At 41.6% G+C, this 17,803-nt stretch overlaps 2 protein-coding genes across 2 annotated transcripts in view; both read right to left on the minus strand.

Moving 5' to 3' along the window:
- PPP2R2B (protein phosphatase 2 regulatory subunit Bbeta) overlaps positions 1–17,803 on the minus strand; it is a 242,200-nt gene that overhangs the window by 196,828 nt on the left and 27,569 nt on the right. The window lies entirely within an intron of this gene.
- LOC148126940 (uncharacterized) lies at positions 12,589–13,458 on the minus strand. The gene has a single exon (XM_087927676.1). It carries the CDS (start codon positions 13,456–13,458, stop codon positions 12,589–12,591), a length of 870 nt encoding a protein of 289 aa, XP_087783802.1.

Genomic DNA, 17,803 nt, shown 5'->3' on the forward strand with positions numbered 1-17,803 from the left:
GAGCGCAAGCCAGCTGATCATGTGGCCGGCAGCTGCGTTTTTCCCTTGCTAACTTCGCTGGGGGCTCTGTATAACCTAAGGAGCGATTCTTCGATCTCGGAGCCTGTTTCCCCTAGTCAGCAGCCATCTTGGATTGAAGCCATCCACCATGAGGTGAACGTCCATTTTATAAGCCCAGAGGCCATTTTATACCCTAAAGTCCCCAACCTTTTTTGTACCAGGGACCGGTTCACGCAGAAACACTTTTTCAAGGACTGGTTAGGGTGGGTTAGTTAGTTAGTTAGTTAGTTAGTTAGTTAGTTATTTTATTATATATTCCACTCATTGAAAAGCTAGTTATGACTTAATTTAATTATAATCAAAGTTGGATTGGATTTAATAATCATGGTTAATGCAGGCATGATATTCCCCTCTGAAAAAAAAAATTGGGGGCGGCCAAAAGAGACCCCACGCTGCGCGCCAAGACATCACACACACAACACCAATGCTACACACCCTTCCTTTCCAGCCGGTCAGGTGTGGATCAGCTCTGGAGCTGGGCAGCCGCTTTCCTGGTGGCGGGGCCGCAGCTGCCGCCCAGGGAGCGCCCGCTGCTTTCCCTCACCAGGGCCGGGTGGTGGCGTGTTGCCTTGTGCCACATGGCCCCCACCTGGCAGCGCGCTTCTCGGCACGAGGCAGCCGGGTTGCCCAAGGAGCCCGGCCGGCCAGGCGAGGGGAAGGCAGCAAGGGCCCTGCTGGGCTGGGGTGGAAAACCCGCTTGGCAAGGGGCCGGGGAAGCCTGTGGGCGAAGGACCAAGCGCGCTGGGAGGCAGAGATTCAGCCGAGGCCATCAGACGGAGAGACAGCTGGTCTGTGGCTGCCCAGCTCCCATTTCCTGCCGCTCACCTGAGTGGCCTGTAGCCGCGTGTCAGTGAAGCGATTGAAGAGCTTCTCATGAGCCTTGACCAGGTCGCCGGCCGCTTCCAAAGAGGGCGAGGGAGTTCGTGCAGGCTGGGATCGAAGTAATCGGCAGCAGCGTAGCCTCCCTTCACCAGAGCCTCGCAGAACTCCTGGTGTAAGCCCGGCGAATCAGGAGCCTTCTTCTTAGGGAGAGCAGCTTCTCCATGGCTACCACATTGCCCTTTCTCTAGCCATGCACAGCGTGGAGCTGACGTTTTTGGTCGAGCGAAGCTGAGGGACCACGTCAAAACCAGCGCTCGATCCAGCATGTTGGAACAAGATGGCGCCGAAGCAAAGTAGGCGGCCCGGTCCCAAATGACCCGCGGACCGGTACCAGTCTGCGGACCGGTGGTTGGGGACCCCTGCCCTAAAGGACTTACTAAAAATTTCTAAACAGTTTCTTTCCAACGCAAGAGCCTTTATTCTAGAAATGGAGCAAGATAAGGCTCAGGCAGAGCTTCCCCTCCCCCCAGTGGAACAGTCTCTTAAGCCCAATAAGAGAAAAATATGTAGGCAACGCACCCGATCAGTCCAGAGGGAGGTAGCTGCTAAAATCAGAGCCAAGGCTCTAGCCCCCTTAAGAAGGCAACTCAGGCTGAGTTGAGGGCAGAAAAGCGCAGACATGCAGCCCTAGAGAGACAGTTCAACAGAACTATTCAACAGAAGGGAGTGCAACTACAGCATGTTTCGGGTGATACTTGTGGGCCCCAGCCAAGCCCTCCCAGGGGAGAAGTTATCTATGAGCCTTTCCATCCTCCATCCTGGTCTCCTGAGGTTCTTGCAGTACAATCAGATCCTCAGGATCTAAGCAGATCTGGGCCTTACTTCCAACAGGCTTCTGGGCCCTATGCTCCTCCCCTTCCCTCCAGGCCTCGAACCTCTCCTCAATCTAGGCCTGAAGCCACCTTCACTCCCACAGCAGCGGGCCTTCGGCCTTTTGCCTCTACCTTTGAGCATAGACCAAGGGATATCCAAGATGTTGTCTCATTGGCCATTAGGCAGTGATTGGCTGAAGGCTTCAAGCAAATTCTTCAACCTCTGGAAAAGGACCAAGCCCTTCTCCCTTCTCAATCTATAAGTTCCTTGCCTCATTGTTGTAGAGCGGCGGAGGAACGAGGCTGAACCAGAGTGAAACGTAAAAAGGCTTTATTGCAATGAATAAAGGGTTGCCGCGTCTGCCTTCTCGCTAGGCAGGCTAGCTGGCGGCAACGGAGCTGGCACTGCTTGACAGCCGCCTTTTATAGCCGGCTGTCAAACGGTGCCAGCCAATGGGAGCGGCTGGTGCTCCTGCTCAAACAGCGGACCTGGTTGGGGACTCCAACCAGTCCCAAAGACGTAACACTCATCACCTTGATTTACACAGGCCCCAGGACCTCAGGGTCCATTCTTCTCTACCAGAATGGGAGGAGGTTGATGAGGAAGGAAGGGCTTCACCATCTTAACACAGTTACTCCTCTCATTCAGAGTGTGAAGAGGGCGAGATTTTTGACCAAAATCTTTCAGAGGAAGAGGATTCTCACCCAGAGCAGACATCCTCTGCATTGGTCTTCAAACCTACTCTCTTCAGGCCATTACTCAGCAAGGTCTTGGTCATGGCCAAACTGTCACTGGAGGAAGTGGCTCCTGAGCCACAAGGAAATCCCTCTAGCCAAGGGGACTCGCTCTTCTCCAAGCCTATAGTTCATGCAGAGGTTTTGCTGTCAGCCTTCGAGATCTTCCTCCTTTGCTTTGCTTCTTTCTGGCTGTCATGAGTAACTGGGGGTGGAAGGGGGAAATGTATGGGAAGTGAGCTGGAAGTGTTACTTACTAATATTGTATAAACTGGGGAGGGTTTCTATTTCCTGCTTAGCTTTCTCTTCTCTGCGCAACTACAAACCTTTATTTGAGTAAGCCAAGGTCAACTAATCATCACCACCTGGAGATGTTCACATGATGAAGTGCACAACTTTTAATTGGGAGAACCGTTTGAACTATTGGGGGTGGGAACATTTCACTCCCTTGATATATGTGATGTACGTGCCTATTTCCCCAGATTCAGAATAATGTCAGCTGGTGCTCCGTTCAAAATCCAAGAAAGAAATACTTAGACTCTTGTAGTAGAGAAAAGGTATCTTTTACTGGAAGTTAAGTGGTAGCAACTAGAGAATTCTGTATATGGGGAAATAGGCACGTACATCACATATATCAAGGGAGTGACATTTCAAGGCAAGTCCTAATGAATCAGGCCATTCAGCACTTTCTTGAAATCAGGGCTATTCAACTTGTTCCCCCCCTCTCAACGGGGACGTGGGCTTTACTCTCACCTTTTCATCGTTCCCAAAGCCTCGGGGAAGTGGCAAGCCATCTTTGATCTAAAATTTCTCAACCAATTTGTAAAATACAGGCGATTTAAAATGCAGACTCTGCATTCTATTTTAGAGAGCGTTCGGGAGGGCGACCTCCTTTCTTCCATTGATCTCACAGAGGCTTACCTCCACATCCCAATTTGGCCTCATCATCGCCAGTTTCTCCGTTTCTGTTATCAGAATACCCATTACCAGTATTGAGCACTTCCCTTCGGCCTCTCATTGGCTCCAAGGGTCTTCACAAAGGTTCTGGCAGCATTGATGGCATCTCTGCGTTCTGTTCCAGTGAGGATCCAATGCTACTTGGATGACATTTTGATTCTGTCCTCTTCCATCCATGCGGCCCATCGGGATCTGCAAATTACCCTGTCATATCTCCAGAGCCACGGATTTTCCATCAACACCAAAGAGCCAGCTCTCTCCCACAACCAAATTGCAACACTTGGGAGCAGTCATCGATACCATGTCGTGCCAGGTTTTCCTGTCACCAGCTCGTGGAAAGAGCCTTGCAGAGATCATCAGCCAGATCCAGCAACACCAAACTGTCCCCCTGTCGCTGCTGTCCAAACTTCTGGGGAAGATGGTCTCCTGTTTTGTCATCGTCCTGTGGGCTTGGCTCCACTCCCGGCCCCTCCAATGGTTCCTGCTTCCCTACCAATGAGCAGGAACCAGCCACTCATCCATCAAGGTCCCACTCCTGCCACAAATCCAGAGATCTCTCAATTGGTGGCATTCCCCATCAATCTGGAGGGGACTCCTGTTCAGGGACCCAGACAGGCTAGTGATAACCATCGATGCCAGCCTCCTGGGTTGGGGTTCCCATATACAGGGCCAGATAGCTCAGGGCGTTTGGTCCAGGTCAGAGCAGACCCTTCCCATAAATTGGCTAGAGCTCAGAGACATTTTTCTGGCTCTCAAGCATTTCAGGCAATCAGTGACCGGCTCTCATGTTCTAGTCCTTACGGACAACAAGGCTGCAAAGGCTCATGTCAACCGGCAAGGGGGGACGAGGCCCAAAGCCCTCATGAGAGAGGCTCTATAGTTAGGGTTATGGGCAGAGAAACACCTGTTGTCGATCTCGGTGGACCACATCTCCAGGGTCAACAACTCCCAGGCCAACTGGCTCAGCAGGAGCCTAGTTGACCAGGCAGAATGGTCCATTCCTGCATCTCTATTCAGAGACCTTTCCCTCAGATTCAGAACACCGGAGGTGGATCTCTTCGCTCCTCAAAACGCCCAAGTCACAAGATTCTTCACCAGGTTTCCTTGCCAGGGAGCGGAGGGGACCAATGCATCTTTGGTGCAGATGGCCCAAGGGTCTCCTCTACGCCTTTCCCCCACTTCCCATCATTCTAGCAGTAATTCGGAAGATGCTGGAGGAACAAGTGGAGCTCCTCCTCCTGGCACCCTATTGGCCAAGGAGGCCCTGGTTTGCAGACCTGGTCAACCTATCGGTGGCTTCTCCTTGGAGGATCCCAGCCCATCTAATCTCCCTTCACCAGGGGGCCCTGCTCCACCCAGAGCCCCAGTGGTTCAAGCGGACTGTGTGGCACTTGAGCGGCAGCAGCTAGAAGAGGCTGATCTTCCAGAAAGGATCATCCTCACTATCCTGGCGTCTCACAAACCTTCTACAAGGCGCATCTATGATGCCACCTGGAAGGCTTTTTCCCGATGGTGCCTTAGGGAGGGTCTTTCTCCTGCTTCAGCCCAGTTGGCAAAAGTTCTTAGCTTCCTTCAGCATGGGCTGGAGAAAAGTTTGGCCCCCAACACCTTACGCAGGCAGGTTGCGGCCCTCTCCTCTGTTTTTTCATGGGGTTCACTTCCTTCCTTATCCCATCACCCTTCAGTCAGGAGGTTTTTGAAAGGGGCTTCCAACCTGCACCCAGCCGTGGTTCACAGGTATCCTTCCTGGAACCTTCATATGGTCCTTAATGCCCTTACGAAGCCCCTCTTTGAACCTCTTAGAACAGTGTCTCTCCGTTTCCTGACTCTGAAGGTAGTGTTCCTTGTTGCCGTCACTTCTGCCAGGAGGGTTTCCAAGCTTGCTGCTCTTTCCAACAGACAGGACCTTTGTTCCTTTCATGATGATAGGGTTGTTCTCCGTCTGGCCCCTCATTTATTCCGAAGGTTAACATTTGGTTTCACAGGTCCCAGGACATTGTTTTGCCTGACTTCTGTCCTCTCCCACACTATGACTTAGTGCAGCAGTGGCACACGCTAGACGTAAAAAGGGCTCTTGGAATATACATTAAGCACACTTCCTCTTTCAGAAAGTTGGAAGCCATGTTTGTTTCCTTTTTCCCTTCTCACTTGGGACACAAGGCCTCTTCTCCTACTATTAGCAGGTGGGTCAGGTCTTGCATTGAGCAGGCCTGCAAAGCTGCGGCCCTTCCGGTTCCCCGAGGTCTGACGGCGCACTCTACCAAAAGCGGGACCACTTCTGCTGTCTGGGCGACCCAAGCCTCCTTGGAGGAGATTTATTGTGCGGCCACATGGACATCCCCGTCTCCTTTCATCAGACACTACCGTCTGGATGCCTTTGCCTCAGCGACTGCAGCCTTTGGCAGACAGGTGCTTCAGCAAGTGGTTCCACAGTCAGTGTGATGAGACAGACGAGGACCCGCCCGTGGACATGCAAGCTTGGTATGTCCCATCCTGGCCTCTCGATACAGCATGGAGGAGAATGGGCGATACTAGAAGTTACCATGAATGCCCTTTCTATCTATGCTGCGAGAGAGCCCAGCCCATCCCTTGATTCGTCCGGAGAGGGTAAGGCATATTTCTGTATTCATTTTGTGCTTTCAGAGACACCTTTCAGTCTGTCAAGTATCTTCGCCAAAGCTGGGGTCTCTCCTGGGGGCTGGCTTTTATATCTTAGTACAGACTCAGCTAAATGACGTCATAGGAAGGAGTCAATCCATCCTGGGCTCTCTTGCAGCATAGATAGAAAGGGCGTTCACGGTAACTTCTACCAATGCCCATTTTATATGATCAATTCATGAAGATGCTTCAGTGTCAGGGGAACACAATTATATTTTTTATCATGCCATATGCTTACTGTAACATGTGCACATAAAAAACAGAACTACCATAGTTGATAATCCAATTTAGATAAGTATATATGCTGATTAAATATTTAATCAATATTTATATTTGCCTACCTCAAGGGTTTCAAATAATTTATAATGGATACAGGGGAGTAGTATAACATTAGAGAAGAAAGAAGAAAAATGTACTTTTTTAAAGAAGGCAGACTTTAAGTTATGGTTTATATTGAAAACGGTATTACAAAAGGCACAAACTATAGGTGAAATGAATAGTTATTTTCTGTAGAAAATATTTGTATGCATTTCTACATATTTATATATTTATCAAGTGTCTGGATGGATGTAAATAAATAATACAGTGTATTGGTGCTGCTGAACTTCCTGGTGAGAATGTAAATTCTAGTCATGATTTTGCTTCTTATAGTATCCGAAACATCATATACTTTGAAAATTTGTTCTTACCAAGGAACGCAACATATGTTAGATGTTTGAAATTAATATACAGGTCTTACAATAGTTCACTTAGTGATCGTTCAGTTACAGTGGCACTGAAAAAAGTGACTTAGGACCATTGTTCACATTTACGACCATTGCAGCATCCCCATGGACACATGATCAAAATTCAGATGCTTGGCAACTGACTCATATTTATGAAGTTGCAGTGTCCCAGGATCATATAATTCCCATTTGTGACCTTCTGACAAGCAAAGTCAATGGGGAAGCCAGATTCATTTATTAACAACTGTGTTACTAATTAACATCTGCAGTGATTTACTTAGCAACTGTGGTAAGCAAGGTCATAAAATAAGGCAAAACTTAACAAATGTCTCAGTTAGCAACAGAAATTTTGGGCTCAATTGTGATCATAAGTTAAGGACTACCTGTATGAGTAGTCCTCAACTTAGAACAGTTCGTTTAGTGACAACTCATTTACAACAGCATTGAAAAAAGTGACTTATAACCATTTTTCAGTTATGACCTTTGCAGCATAACCCATGGTCATGTGATCAAAATCCAGATGCTTGGCAACTGGTTCATATTTATGACCATTGCTGTGCCCCGAGGTCATGTGAATACCTTTTGTAGCCTTGTGACAAATAAAGTCAATGGGGAATCCAGATTTACTTAATAACTGAGTTACTAACTTATCTAACTGCAATAATTCACTTAACAACTGAGGCAAGAAAGGTCGTAAAATGGGGCAAAACTCACCTAACAAAAATCTTACTTAACAGAACTTTTGGGCTCAGTTGTGGTCATTAAATCAAGGACTATCTTACTTGGTGAATCACAGAGTGAGATTTGATACAGAGCATGATATGGTCCTACTTTATGTCTGAAGTCAATAGATATGCAGCTTGAGATGAAAAAGGTGAATGCAATTATGAAATTTTCCATAATAGACATTTAGAAGGCATTCTATATCATTGTACAGATTTGGAAATTCTAACATTGTTAAAGTTTTTCCTAGAATATTAGAATATTTAAATTAGGAGAACACAAACATTTTTAAGATATCATTTTCTCCTTCTTACAGTATTTTTAAGCCTAAAATCTTGTAAATTTTTACTTTGCCAAACTGTACAAACTTGAGAAACTGTCTGCATAATTTGGTGGGTTTTTTAAATATCATTTTATTTTAATATAGCATATACAATAGCTATTATCTTAATAACGCTTTAATGTTTCTTCCCTCTCACCAAATTTTAAAATACAATAGATTGTTCACTGACACTCTCCTAAACTATTTCATATTTCTTAATTAGCAAACACTGCATGACCTAATCGAGAAGACAGAGAGGCTGGTGTGTGGCATCTCACAACCCTCAACGCTTTCAGTCACAAGGACTACGGGCTTGTCAGGCTGACAGGATAAAGGGAAAGATTTTAACCTGTAGTATAAGGCAGATTGGGCTGACACTACAGCAGGATACATAATTTGAGAATACATAGGTATCACACATTTTCTAGAAATGTGTGTTGATTTGGGATGAGCAATATGAATCTTTGAAAGGTCAGTAGAATTTCTAGAAGGCAGAAAGTTGGTAATTCACCTTGGATTTTTATTTTTTAAAAATCATGCCCACTTGACTCAGATCCTAGATCTTTATCCAACCAAATGGTTTACTAAATGAAACCCATTCCACAGATTAACAGAAAAGTAAGAAACAGGACAAGAAATATCCTTCCTGTCATCCAAAATTCCCAACAAGCTTTGTGATTTTTGATTAAAATATTGGACCCTAGACAGAAATTTAAATTGTGGTTAACTTACACCAGTTAATCATTTTCAGTGGAACAAATTAATTTTAATGATCAGGCATGAGATTAAAACATACCTTGATGATTTTATAATCAGGGTTTAACTTGCCATCACTCTCTTAAATTTCTTTAATTCTCTTATACAATAAAGTCGAAAATGGAAGAAAAAGCCTCTCTCTCAGTAACCTTTCTTCTTAAAGCTATTAAAGGCCATTTTGTGTTTTTTGAAATTTCCACTTCAGGAATGTTACTAAGAAACCAGATTAAAAAGAAAGACAGATAGCAGCGGGTAGGAAGGGAGGTGGGGATTTTATGCATATAAGTGCCAAGCACTGCTGCAAGGAGAAAAATACTGAGCTTTTTTAATTTAAATGAGTAACACATTCAAGCAACTCTGGGTTTCTGATCTGTTTTCACAGTGTGGTTGCCATTCAGAGGTACCCTTTGGAAGCTCATAGGTTATGGATTTGCGGAAAAAGAACACATAAATGTCCTTCTCTTTACCAACAATTCCAGTTTCCCAGTTGAAATCACACAGGGATTTATTATTTATCTGTTGTCAAGCCTCTATTTTAGAATCAAAATAACCAGATTAAAGGAGACCCCTGCCAATAACATTAAAAAAAATTACAAATCCATCATGTCATTTAAAACACACTATTAAAACAGTCTTCCTAACACAAGACAAAGAAGAGGTTGAACTATTTAGAAAACATGCTTCCTTTTCAAAATCTTGCATTTTCAGAAGACTGACAAGGGACCTTAAGATGACATATTATAATAAAGATCCAAATATATCCTTCACACAATATTAAAAGGAAAACCTAAGCAACATGATAACCCAATCAGTAGTATCAAAAAGAACAGCTTGGAGGAAACAAATTCTAACACAAAGACCTTACAAAATCTTTGTTTTAATCAACTTTGAAGTTATGGACTAGACATAACTGGGAATTTTGAGGGCTAGGTAATGTGATGAAAAGGATCTTGTGCCATGAATTTAATTATGATAGCAAGACATGAAATAGGGACTCCTTAAGTAGTGCAACAGGAAGGAAGACTCTGGTTCTAATCTTTAGGTTACATGGAGACAGTTTACCATAGCAATTACAAGCCAAACATCCCGTATCAACAAAAACAATTTGCAAAAGCATTCATCTCAATACTGGAGCTGCTGAACAAGTCTCCAATTCTTGTGACCTCCTAGGGCACAACCAGATGTTTAGAAACTTCCAGAACATTAAGAGGAATGGCACTACCATGGAATGTTCTATAAGGCAGGACTGGGGAATTCTGGGAGCTGAATCCATATAGGGAGAGACATGATAACAGTCTTCCAATATTTGAGGGGCCGCCATAGAGAGGAAGGGGTCAAGCTATTTTCTAAAGTGCCTGTAGGCCAGACAAGGAATAATAGATGGAAACTGAACAAGGAGAGATTTAACCTGGAAATAAGGAGAAACTTTCTGAGAGCAAGAACTGTTAGTGTTTGGGGACAAACCCCCGAGCAGAGTGCACAGCAGCAGTCAAGCCAGGCAGCCAAATGAGAGTGAGGCTGGGCCCAAGAGTATACACACACTTGAGACAAAAACACTGTTTGTGGTTTTAAATAGGTATTTAATACACACAGAGATAAAGAAGAGTCATTCAGTCCATATGTCAGTATCCAGTATATCTATCCAGTTACCTAGTCTTTTAAACAGTAAATACAATGTCTTTATCTGCTTGTAAATCTTCTTCTTAAGATACCTTTCTCTCAAAGACAATGCTGAATCCACAGCTCACCAAGCAAACAGTCCTTGTGTTCAGTAGAGAGAAGTATCTTGCACAGTAGACATCTGATACAGGAGTAAACAGTAGTAGGCAGACAGACAGCAGACAGACCAGAGACCAGTAACATCAGGAACTCGAGACCAGGATCAGAAACCAGGAAGCAGGACCAGGAAGTGTTACGTGTCTCTCACTGCCTAATATTGCAGCCTGCAACCGCACCCATAATTATGCGATGACATTGCAGTTTGGAGCTTAAAGTTGCAAACACTTAAACCTAGGTTTTATATATTCATTCACCCAAACCAGTTGGTGTATCCATATACCCAACAAGAACAATCAACCAATGGAACAGCTTGCCCTCGGAAGTTGTGGGAGCATCAATCACTTGAGACTTTCGAGATTGGACTGCCATTTGTCAGAAATGGTGTAGAGTCTCCCGCTTGAGTGGGGGGGTTGGACTAGATGACCTACAAGGTCCCTTCCAACTCTGATTATCTGTTATATCTTATATTTTCTAAGGTTGAAAAACACTGAGTTTTCTCCAGGACAGGTTGGAGAAGATCAGTCTAAAACAGAATCAAAAGGGCAAAATTTTCACATATCTATTTCAAGGAAAACAACATTGCTTCAAATATATGTTTGTGTACACATATACACACACACAGTATATATATATATATATATAGTGTGTGTGTGTATCTGTATATATCTGTATATATGTGTGTATATAAATAGATATAGATATGTAGATATATATTTTCATGGTTATAAAAATAAGCATTTATAAAAATAATTCACTTCATAAAGAGTGAAAAATTATTTTCCCAAGGGAATATAATGGTTGACACATGCTGCTTCCTTTGTCTCAAAAAACGAATGGCAAAAATGAGCAAACATATGTTTGATCAGAGCTTTTTCTGGCTCATTGGTACGCAGCTGACCTTCTGAGCTAAAGAGATGCCAATAAGCAGGGGACATAATTTTCTTCTCAGCTGTTAGAATTGCATTTAACTAGAGGCTTCAGGAACAAGTCGTCAGCATGGGAAATTTTTCAAAAGTATTACAAAAACCATACAAGTCTCCTGATTGCTTTTGTTATTCAAATGAAAGAATGTGGAAAAATGTGATTTGTAAGAAAAAGAATCACTCTTCTGTTAATGTTGTATTCCGCATAGTGAAGTCTTGGACAGTTGTATGAACAGCATGCAAATGGTCACCTGGCCATTCCACTTTCCAGTAATCCAATAAAAATGGATCTGCCATCCTGATCCATCGTCAAATATCTCATCTATATATGGCCTGAGATAACTAGAGTCTGAAGCATTATTGAAAAAGGTGGTTTTCCTTTCATTTTTGAAGGAAAAAAGTGAGGCAAACCAATAGAGAACTACAGTATTCTACAATTTATGTTGTAAATATAGTTGTTACGTTGTTAGAGTTTATGTTATTATAAAAAGGGACTTGAGGCAAAGAATGGGCCCTGGGGTGCTCCAAGCAAGTGTCCTCTACCTTCTTCACAATTGTAATTTCTTTTACAGAAAGGTTACTGTTCTGTCATTCTGTTTCTCCTTGACTCTTAACGTTGTTTGCTGTTTTGCCTCTCACGTAACTTCAGATAATTTAATAATAGTAAATCTTATGCATAAAAGCCACAAGGGGTGTAATGTTGGTGAATTTGGATGATCTTGAAAAAAAAAGGCTAGAAGTAGACTGGTAGTATTTGGATGAAAGACTATTAAAAAATTCCAGAAAAAAAAAAGAAACAGCCATATTGCTGTCAAGAAAAACACTTGACTCAAGAAAGTCTCACCTCTTTCTTGGAGAAGCTGTAATAGCACCAAAAATAATCCAAGCGTTCTTCAGCACATCTGCTTTGCAAGGTTGGGTGGTTACACTGTTTCTGGAGGTAGAAATACTGTAGATATCATCCCCAAAACACTGCAAATGTGATTCTATGAATATTTTCTTGCTCTGTGCTTAGAGTTTTATGGCTTCTAACAGCTCAAGCATTGTTCTCTGGTTTACCTTTAACGCTAAATAAGTCCCTCCACTGTGCAGTGGCAGAAATTTTTATTTTATTTTTTTATTTTATTGATTTTGTCAAGCATGTTTTAGATAACAGATATAATTAGGAACATATTGTGAGTACATGAAATGGGTACGAATAAAATGGGTTATTAGGACAGGGATGGTAGGCACGTTGGTGCTCTTATGCATGCTCCTTACAGACCTCTTAGGAATGGGGAGAGGTCAACAGTAGACAGTCTAAGGTTAAAGTTTTGGAGGTTTGGGGAACAGACCACAGAGTCAAGAAGTACATTCCAGACATTGACAACTGTATCGCTGAAGTCATATTTTCTGCAATCGAGTTTGGAGCAGTTTGTCTTAAGTTTGTATCTATTATGTGCTCGTGTATTGTTGTGATTGAAGCTGAAGTAGTAATTGACAAGTAGGACATTGTAGCAGATAATTTTATGTGTTACGCTTAGGTCAGACAGAAGGTGGTGTAGTTCCAAGTTGTCTAAGCCCAAAATCTCAAGTCTGAAGGTATGAGGTATTCTGTTGCAAACAGAAGAGTGGAGGACTCTTCTCATGAAATATCTCTGTACTCTCTCAATTGTATTAATGTCCAATATGCAGTACGGATTCCAGACAGATGAGCTGTATTCGAGAATTGATCTAGCAAATGTTTTGTATGCTCTAGTTAGCAGTACAATATTGCCAGAGAAGAAGCTACACAAGATTAAGTTAACAACTCTTAATGCCTTTTTGGCAATGTTGTTACAGTGGACTTTAGCACTTAGATCATTAGAGATGAGTATTCCAAGGTCATTGACAGAATGTGGGTCACCTACAAGTTTGTGTCCATCCATCTTGTATTTTATGTTCTGATTTTTTTCCCCAATGTGTAAGACAGAGCATTTTTTGGTTGAGATTTGAAGTTGCCACTTGTTTGACCATTCTGATACATAGTCAAGGTCTTTTTGAAGGGTAGCAATGTTGTCGGTGGTGTTGAATAGTTTTACCTCACCAGCGAAGAGAACACAGTTGCTTTTAATATGATCACAAAGGGCATTTATGTAAATGTTCATTATCTAGGTCGACGGCTACTCTCTGAAGTATCATTACAAAAAAAAATAGCATTTTTCCAGGTTTAGTTCCCCCAACCTTTGCTGCAGTTACTACTATCACTATTCTAGTAGCATCTAGTATTTGCCAGACATACAAAAAAATGTCACAGAAATCCCTGCCCTGCCCTGCCACCAATTGTTCTTTTTTTCTTCACTGAGCTTCCTACTGTCCAACTAGCCTTAAAAAAAATCTAGTTCATCATTGACACTGAACTATTTTGCTACCTGGCACAAGGTAATTGCAATGATAAATCCTCAGTAGTACTTATGCACTGGGGCTACTTGGGGGTAGGATGAAACCCATGTACTTCAAATGACAGCAAAATCATGAAATAAGTAAATTTGCGGGTTGTTTTTTTTTAAATGAAGTAGAAAGTTCAGGGGGGAAAAGTAGGAAAAATTATCTAGGGTTTTGAATCAATGACCCTCTACATGTTAGACAGATGTTATAAATATCATGCTCCTGGAAGAGTGTTGGATAGACTTTTTTTTCAACAAAAGAGAATATTTGTACTCAGAGTTGAAATGGCGGTCCTTAGTCCTTGGTGTTCTTTGAGCTTGGTTGTTTTCTTCCAGATGTTTCATTACCCACCAGTGCTAGTGACACTGATGTCTTGGGTATTGAAATGTTTGCAAGAAAACAACCAAGCTCAGAGAGCTCCGAGGACAATCAGATTTTTCTTCAGCCTGCTTACCTGGCTACAGCATGGGTACAGTGTATGAGTACAGTAGAGAAGTGGCCTTACATAAAGATATTCAGAACTAACCTTGGAGAAGGTATGAGAGAGCTATCAAGGACAGAGCTATAAAGGAGGGAATGAAATACTAGGGGAAGGAGGACTTTGAGAAGAGATTTAACTATTCCTGAGACTGATGCCTGAGAAAGATGCTGAAAATAACCTCACCTTGATTGTGTTTTGTTTAAGATGGGAGAGTGGGAGACTTTTTCAGGCTTTCTCAATTCAATTATTCCAACTTACTTCATTCCTTATTTACTCCAGCATTCCTGCAATCCGTACTTTGTCTATTTCTTGAGCTGCCCTACCTAGAAAAGATGATTGTTAGCAATGCACTCAGATTGTTAGTAATGCACTCATAATGTGACTTTTAGACCTTTTAGCTTTTATCATGCTAGGCTTACTTTCTAAAGGTTTCTTCACACTTTGTGCTCTAACAATGGATTCTGACAAATGAGAACAACGATTTCTGTGTCCAAAAAGACAAGCAGGGGAAGAAAAGAAGGAACACGTTCATTTACCTAAACAGCAAATAAAACACAATATAATGCGCTTTGGATTTATGAACGATGTTAGTCTCCCCCACCAAAAACGCCAGCATCTGCTTGGCAAAATTGCCAAGAATTCAAAATATTAGTTCTTTGAAAATATTAAACTTACAGTATGTCCTTTGCTTAACTTTCCAATAAGGTACAGTACAGGTAACCAATATGAGTGGGAAGGAAAGCTTTCATGCCAGCAAATTATCTATCCAGCATACTGTAGATGCCTCTTGGCTTGCTTCAATATCCTGCCCTCTGCAATGCTGAAAGGAATGGATAACAATACCCCCTTTTTTGCAGAACAAACTTGTCCTTGTAATCTGCAGGAAACCTGAGACTCCAGGCCACGTGTGCTTTCAATGTCCTTTCTATAGCAGCTTCCCTATAATAACTCCAACTGCTAACAGTAGTTCTACCTGCTCTGCAGGCAATTTTATTGTTTTACATGATTGGATAGGAACTTCTCCAAAAAAAGTCACAAAATTTCTTATTGCTGCCTTTGCTTTACACAGGAAAATATGATCTTATCTTTAGGATTTCATAGTGATGCTTTAATAAAAAGAATTATGCTTGTTATGATGCTTTTTGCATCTTCTGAACTAGTCACCAACTATAATAAAAATATCCTTACCTTTTAAAGAATCAACACGATATTAAAAAAAATCCCAAAGTATATTTCACATATAAAATACAGGACAAAGTGGTAACAGAAATCCCTCATTATCTAACTTTGCTTCATGTTGTCCATAATCTTAATCTTTTTACTTCCTCTGTGTGTCACTGACAAAGCTACTTGACCACTGTCCAGTAATGTTTCAAATTCATTTCAGTTTTTATCATTCTTGATCAAAATCTATTGCCACTTAGTATAAACATTGCTTAAGCAACCATTCATTTTAAACCCATGAAGTATTGATGAATTTCTGCTTAAAGGCAAAATGACAAGAGATTTCAATAGCTAAATTGCTACAGCACATCCTCCTCTAAACAGGTATCCAGGTAACCATGGTGATAATGTCTCCATGCTGGGGGAAGGGAGGGAAATAAGAAGAAAACAACCCAATTTCTTTAACTGGTTGAAGCTGGGAGGGGGTTGATTGAGAACTGTCACATTGCTGGTCAAAAGTAAAAAAAAATACATTTTATAAATATGGAGATGTTGTTTACACACCACTAAATTCTTTCATTTTAGATTAATTAGCATATCAATGAGAAGTATTGAATGAGTAGATATTATATCAAGTCATGAAAAGCAAGATTTATAATATATTACTTTCCTGGTTTTGGTTTGTTACAAACTGTACATTTTCCTTTGGGAAACTGAATGCATATCCTGTAATAGAAATTAAACCCATAATACTAATAACTAATTATGGATATATTTATAAGCATCTAAAGTTCCATCATCTCTTAAATCACACATACAAACATTTCAAAAATTCAAATTTCTCCACAGACTAAAATACTATTCATAGTATTGAAATTTTTCTTCTATAAACACTTTATCATTCATTTCTTAGCTTCATGGCTATGTCCTATAACTTTCATTCCACCTTGCCATTCATTTTCCAAATATATAAGTGATCTGTTCAAATACTGCCATACATGTATTTTGGACGATTACTTAGTTTGTCTAAAGTTCATATCTGTGAAGTTTACCATACTTCTTCTTGAATTCAATCAGGGATCAAATAACCACAGAACACATCCTCTCCAACAATCTATACTTAGATAAGCAGGGATTAATATCAGATAAACAATCAAACAAAAAACAACATCTAAATCAAAGAACTACCAGGGAGAAAATTACACCTCACATCACTGGCAGGGCAAGCTACTATATATACAATATGAAGCAAACCCACACTAACTAGTCCTGATGATATTACCTAGTCAGGTGATGAAACATCTACAGGCAAACAACCAAATTCAGAGAATATCAAAGATTCCGCAAGTTGTAGTTTAGCAATACACACACACACACACACACACACACACACACACATGTATGGCATTCAGCTTTGTTCGGGTATTTTCCCACATCATTGTAGTTGTGCTTTTAAAGTTGTAGCAACGTTTTGGCAGAATCTCACCTGCCATCAGGCTTCTGTATAGTGTTCATCTGTGAGTCAGGTTTTTACAGTGGTTTCAGATTTAAATTTGGGGCAGCCTATTGCTGTGCCAGAATGGTTTTTTTCTTCACCCTGATTGGTTGGGAGTCTTGGTCTGTGTTTATTGGTCTTGGAGTTTGCTGTGTTCTGCTTGATTGGTGTTTCTAATATCGTCTGTCTGTTTTTTGGCTCTTTTTGTATCTTGATTGGCTGGCAACATTGTGTTACTTTATTGGAGGCCTTTAGTGCAGCTTGGCTCCGGGTAAATGGACGGCTATCATTAGTTAGGAAGCTAGGTTTCATCTGGGTGCCTGGTTGGGGTGTGTTTGTGCTGGAGGTATCAGGGGGAATCTGTTTGTGCCCAGATGTTTGCCTGGCTAGTGGTGTGGAAATTTTTTTGTAAGTAAGTACCCACGAAAACTTAAGAAAACACACACACACACACACACACATATACATACACGAGAATTGCTTCGCATTTGATTTCACTAAACGATTATGCTTTTACAGCTAATGATATTTTGAAATGAAATCCAAACACATTAACCTTTTGAGATAGAATGCAAGCTAACAAGACAAAAACTTGATTTGTAAATACCTATATTTTACTTATGTGCCTCAACTCTCAGCTTTTCACAATAAATATGAAATATGTTTTTCCTTTTTAGGATCTTTAAGACTTTCAACTCACAATAGAAAGAAGTTAGACCAGATGTGGATTTCTGTTTGACCTTTATATGAGCCACCACAGAGATAATACTATCTTCTAATATTAATAAGGACAACTCCCTTAATACTGTTACTGAAATAGCCTTTAATCACTTCCTTTAACTTAAACATTGGCAGAAATATAAATGGCAGATTTTTTTCCCAGAGGAGTTATTGCTTCTCAAATCACCCTCTTAACCAGAAGATC

The sequence above is a fragment of the Pseudonaja textilis genome, chromosome 2 (assembly GCF_049901715.1).
Source record: "Pseudonaja textilis isolate UNSWEBS1 chromosome 2, rPseTex1.2, whole genome shotgun sequence".
Lineage (NCBI taxonomy): Eukaryota > Metazoa > Chordata > Lepidosauria > Squamata > Elapidae > Pseudonaja > Pseudonaja textilis.